A 5,480-nucleotide genomic window follows, 5' to 3' on the forward strand; every position below is an offset into this window, starting at 1 on the left:
AGGTGTCACACATGTATAAATTATAATATAGCGATGACGTATACCATTTAACTTGTGTTATCCTACCTACTGGGCATTGTGAACATGAACAAATTTAATTTTAGGGACATTCCGGTGTTGAAGTGGCGCCGGGCTGCTTCGTAGTATGTAGAGATCTCATCATTTGGTCATCTTTTGAAAATTTCTTTTTTGAAATAGTTTTAAAACTGTTTCAGGTCGACTGCAATGATTTCATGAACTTGTGCAAGGAAGTCACCGTATCGGATGACACTACTGATGCTGCCAGCACATTTTCCACGTCGACGGACACTGTTTGTGAAGTACGCAGTAAAAAAGTCTTGTCCAGATCTGCACTGCAAGAATTCAAAACCAAATATACTCAGTAAACTTGAACTTTCCTACTTTGCAGGAAACAACTGTAGTCGAGTTCGACCATGCATACTGCAGCACTGTCTCTCCAACCACTATGAAGTCTGCATGTAAGAAGTGTATACAAGATTAGTGCTCAATGTGATCCGCATTTCTTATGACTCTTTTTCTTTGTGTGTGTGTGTGTGTGTGTGTGTGCGTGTGTGTATGTGTGTGTGTGTGATCCAGGCACTCAAGTTAACACGACAGAAATAGCTGGAAGCTGGTATGCTAAAAATGATGATCCGGATTTGCCAGGAGTGACAGCATTCCTACCAGTGGCTTCGTCTCCCCCTCTTGCTTCTACCAGTTACAGCTGTGTGATTGCTCAAGAGGTAGGATAGGGGTGAGTCTGTATACAATTGATAATATTTTTGCAATCCTTACACGGACACAAAGACACCTGAAAGGACATCACGTGGGCCAATAATTACATCGACCCCCACTTCGCAGATTCTGCCAAGTCCACAGGTGGAACCACTAGCTTTGTTACGTGTTGCACACTTTGTAACATTTTTGGAGTCTTTGGACAGGTGCAGAACATCAGTATGACATCAACAGTGGGAGAAGAAACTGATGAGAGCTACTGCCCATCTGAGGATAGCTTCCTTGAAGGGTACAGGAACACTTTCTGTTGAAGCAAACTTATGATTAAAGATGGCCAATTAATTTTCTAGAGACACCACTACACCTGAATGTCCAGTGGAACAGCGAAAATTCATTGTCTTTGAAGCCCCACTACTGGAATTGTTCAAAGCATGTCGCAGTGGCAGTGAATCATGCAAGGTTACCACATCAGTTCGGGGCACACTTCTCACTGTTGTGTCCGAATGTGGAAGCGGCCACAAATTCTCTTCCCTGAGATTATGTGGTTCTACACGTGCTGCATGGACGCTATCTTTTTTTACTCATGCTTTCCGTTTCTTGTGCTGTTGAATAATTGTGAGTTTGCAGCCATCATGTTGTCTATGTTGTCATGTATGTTGGTGTGCACTAATGACCCTGTGAACATGCCAAATCTTTTTCTAGCCACAACTTCCACCTCTGCACCGTGCTGCGACTGAAGAATGTCGAGTAGTCCTACTTTTGGACGGAAACTACATGAGGTAGTAACATCCAGGTTTCTAAAACTTTTGTCAGCAGACATTTGCTGTTTCTGTACAACTTTCATCGTATATTTCTTTTTTCACAATTAGCACACTCTCGAAGAACAGTTCTCAGCTTCATCTACGTGCTCCAGTATTATTCCTGTACCCTTTTCATCAACAGGAGGATACAAAAGCACATATATGGTAAAATGTAACTTTCTTGTTAAGGTCAAAAGTGAAAGGCAAAACTGTTTATACTTCCATTCTGTATCTTATCTATTTTTTTTTTCAGGTTTTACAGCTCTATGAAGTACATGAAAACATCAGAGAGCAGAAAGTCCTATTCTGTCTCCTAAATTGCTGGACATTAAAAAAGAAAAATACAGAGTTGTGAAAAAATGTTGTTCCGGCTGTTTTATTATATTTCAATTAATTGTTCCGAGAAGTCTGTTGCGTACACTGAAGCCAGTTTCTATTTGGAGGACTGTCAAAATTTCTTTACAAAAGTATCTCGGTCACAGTCACCGAGAACTTATGAAAAAAAGAATACGTGGGTACAGTCATTCTCATTCACAGAGACTGTTCACAGTAGTTTTGTTGTCGAATGGTGGCGAATCGAATACTGTGTGCAGAAAAGTGTCAGTGTATTTCATCTTAAAAAATAGCATTGCAAAGGTAGTGTGTGCCTGTTACTGCATAATAAATTATGTAGCCATTTTCGAGTACTCTTGCCCACACCGATGCTGCATGGTTAACTGTGAACTGAGATGAAGAGGTGCTATACCATTTAAGTCAGCACTAAGGACTTTCTTTACAAATGTTAGTTGGTCATATGATAATAGATCAGTTACAAGTGCTCCTTTCAGTGAAATCAAGTTAAGTGTTTTCAACCGTTAATTAGCATTTGCAAACCTGGTCAATCTCTAGTGTATAAAAAATTATAAACACAGTTCAGGTGAAGTACAATGATAAAAATTATTTTATTTACTCTCCATATATACAAGACATGAGTATGTACAAATAGATATGCTCCCAGGCATCCATGCACAAACATAATAATTACAACATTGTGGGACTATCTGAAAGGAAAAAGCAATGAAAAAATTCGCAGCAAGCTAGAAATGAAAATTTGCAGGCATCAATATACATTTTTACAAGTGTGCAGGTTCAAAGCCCTTATACACATCTGATGGAAAAGCATCCCTAATGGCATGCACCACGCAGGCAGGAAGAATCTTCCTATGGTGCTTTCCCAGACCACCCCATATCCACCTTGTGAATTGCCGATAGGCGATATAATGGTTTTTCCTGCAGAAATGAGGTTTTTTCATTCAGTTTGCCGTTCAAGTAGCGCGTAAACACTCACTTGTTCACGGCGATGTCACGTATGTTGCCATACTCTTCAGTATCTCGGATGTACGTAAAAGACACTCGCAGAACTTCGGTGTCGAGGCAGAGTATCTCGAAATATTCGTTGTCTGTAATGCAGTTGACCGTCTGCTTTTTACAGACGTTCTCTACCTCCCGGCAGCACAAACACTCATCCGCGGTATCCATCGGTTTGCACTTCCCGCAAGAACACCTGCACAACGAAAAAACAGCGCTTGTTTCACCTTAAACAAGTGCTTCTCCCTAATACATATAAATTTCACTAACCAGCCCGCGTTCCCGGCACGATCAGATCCTGGTGAGGACGGCGGTGACTCCGGTATATCTGAGGACGATGAATCTTCTGCTGCGACGCACACACTTTCCGGCATGCTATCGTACGAACAGAAGTTCTGTGCGCGCGATAGTTCTAGAATGCGGAGTTCTAGCGCACTCAGGTTCGGGAGACTCGACATTTTCGACGTAGAAAGTGGTTGCAGACGCTCACAGCCACTTTCGTTTTCACCGGATTAGCGAGTGGAAGCGCGCGTATTACATGCGTCCTCGACAGATGGCGCGGTGTGATGCCATTGTTGAGAGACTGCCGGTTTCCTACTAGGTACCTAGACATGCAATCATCGAAAATTCGATTTAAAAAAAAACTACAGCGATTTCAGCGGAGTTCTTTGACATTTGAACTTTAGAAGGTTCAAGCTTTTCACTGAACCTAAAGTTTCGATAGGTTTATATTAACTTTTCGGTCCCTTTAAAGAGTGTGAGGCAAGGCTGCCCGCTCTCACCGATTCTTTTCACGTAGCCATAGATCCCTTTCTTCGTATGGTGGAGAATGACCGTTTCATTCAGGGTCTACCGTTGCCGGGCACAAGTCGATGGAGGATCTCTCCGTATGCGAACGATCTTACGTTGTTCGTTGAGCGACCTGAGGAGCTTGACGCTGTCTTAGAAGACTGCCGCGTATGGCGCTAGCTCGGGTGCTTCCCTTAATTTCTTGGACAGCATTTCCCTTAATTCACTATCTTGGGTCATCGAGACACAAAAGCTGCTTACAGAATGCACGTCTGGCTTCCCTAAAGGCAGGTGCACTATGGACAGCGTATTAGACCGGTGACCTTCGTAGAACATGAACGCGCGCAAGGTCGCGCCACAGCGGCAGCATTTTTAAACATCAAAAGGGCGTACGACACGGTCAGTTACAGCCACGTCCTACATGATCTGTATAACCTTGGAATACAAGGTATGTCTCTGCGGTGGATCGCAGACTACCTTGAAGGGAGGTCAGTGTATGTGCAGAAGGGAGACGGGAATAGCGACAGTCATGGCCTCTCAAGCGGGGTGCCACAGGGCGGCGTGTTAAGTCCCCTGCTGTTCAACGTGGTCATGGCGAACCTACCACAACGGTTGCCGAAGAATGTGCACATTAGTATGTACGCGGACGACATATGTATATGGTGCTCTGGCGTGCAGATGCCCGCATTGCGGCAGCGCCTTCAAAATGCGTTAGATTGTACGGTCTCCTTCTTAACGACCAGCTCCGGTGGCGCAGCGGTAACGCGTGCGCTTGGAGACTGGGAGGTCCGCGGTTCGAATCCGCGGGCCGGCTGTGCCGTCTGGGGTTTTTCCTGGGTTTCCCTCAGATGTGTAATAGGCGTATGCCGGCACAGTTCCCTGAAGTCGGCCCATGGACGCAGCTATCCTCCCCCCGAGCGGATTCCGCTCGGTCTTCCACTTCACCCTCTCCTCCTCTCCACCACCTTTCCCTTCCCGAGAAACATGCCTGCCTAATCAGGCAGGCAGACCTCTCGGGTTCCTCCCAACGACACTCCTCCTCCTCCTCCTCCTTCTTAACGGAGAGGGTCATGGACATATCAGTCGAGAAAACCGTATTTCTTCCCTACAGTCGAAAGAAAATGAAGAATTTTCAAATAAAGCTTGACGGCCAGCCAATAAAGAGAGTGTCTTATCACCGGTTCTTGGGAGTAATCATCGACTCGCAGCTCTCGTGGGCTGCGCACATTGAACATCTCAAGGAAAGAACCGACGTACGTACCAACAACCATCAGCGGCTCCCTCTGGGGAATGTCGACAGCGTCTCTTTTCGCGATACATAAAGCACCCATTCGGTAGATGATGGCCTACCATTTGCCCGTACTGCATGGAATAAGCGACACGTCAGAGAGGCCTAAAGGCCTTAGGCCGAAAAGCCTAAAAGTCTGCCTCGGTGTACCTTGTACAACTTCAAATGTCCTAACTACAGTAGAAGCCAGAGAACTTCCACTAGATGTACTGAGGACGCAGGGAAAAGTGCCGCACTACGTTCGTCTATGCACGCGGCATCACAAACACCCCCTTGCAAGGAAGGTGGCACGTCGAAATTCGCAATTCATCAACGTGATCGCTCCATATCCCAGTGCGTTACCAAAAGTCCAGTTGACATTAACGGCGGTCGATCCCCCGTGGACACTGCAACTTCCTCGTATCGCGCTGGCTGTTCCTGGTGTATATCACCAAAAGGCTTCACTACCATCTCCAGTGCTGAAGCAGTACTGTCTGTCTCTGATGGAGAGCCATCGTGCTAGGACCGCAATTTTACAGACG

The 5,480-nt window shown here is 45.4% G+C and overlaps 1 protein-coding gene across 1 annotated transcript; it reads right to left on the bottom strand.

Moving 5' to 3' along the window:
* Window positions 1-211: 211 nt before the first annotated feature.
* LOC135384314 (uncharacterized) lies at window positions 212-3,340 on the bottom strand. Its single transcript, XM_064613519.1, has 3 exons — window positions 3,153-3,340; window positions 2,863-3,078; window positions 212-353 (listed from the first exon to the last, which is right to left on the bottom strand). Exons 1-3 carry the CDS (start codon window positions 3,338-3,340, stop codon window positions 212-214), a joined length of 546 nt encoding a protein of 181 aa, XP_064469589.1.
* Window positions 3,341-5,480: the final 2,140 nt, after the last annotated feature.

Source organism: Ornithodoros turicata, chromosome 2 (genome assembly GCF_037126465.1).
Source record: "Ornithodoros turicata isolate Travis chromosome 2, ASM3712646v1, whole genome shotgun sequence".
NCBI lineage: Eukaryota > Metazoa > Arthropoda > Arachnida > Ixodida > Argasidae > Ornithodoros > Ornithodoros turicata.

What these genes read in the sequence shown, in the direction of transcription:
- LOC135384314 (XM_064613519.1), bottom strand. Translation starts at nt 3,340, where the DNA reads ATGTCGAGTCTCCCGAACCTGAGTGCGCTAGAACTCCGCATTCTAGAA. An exon ending in CGTGCCGGGAACGCGGGCTG is followed by an intron (nt 3,079 to 3,152) that starts GTTAGTGAAATT and finishes TTCGTTGTGCAG; the next exon opens with GTGTTCTTGCGGGAAGTGCA. An exon ending in CGTGACATCGCCGTGAACAA is followed by an intron (nt 354 to 2,862) that starts GTGAGTGTTTAC and finishes GAATTCTTGCAG; the next exon opens with TGCAGATCTGGACAAGACTT.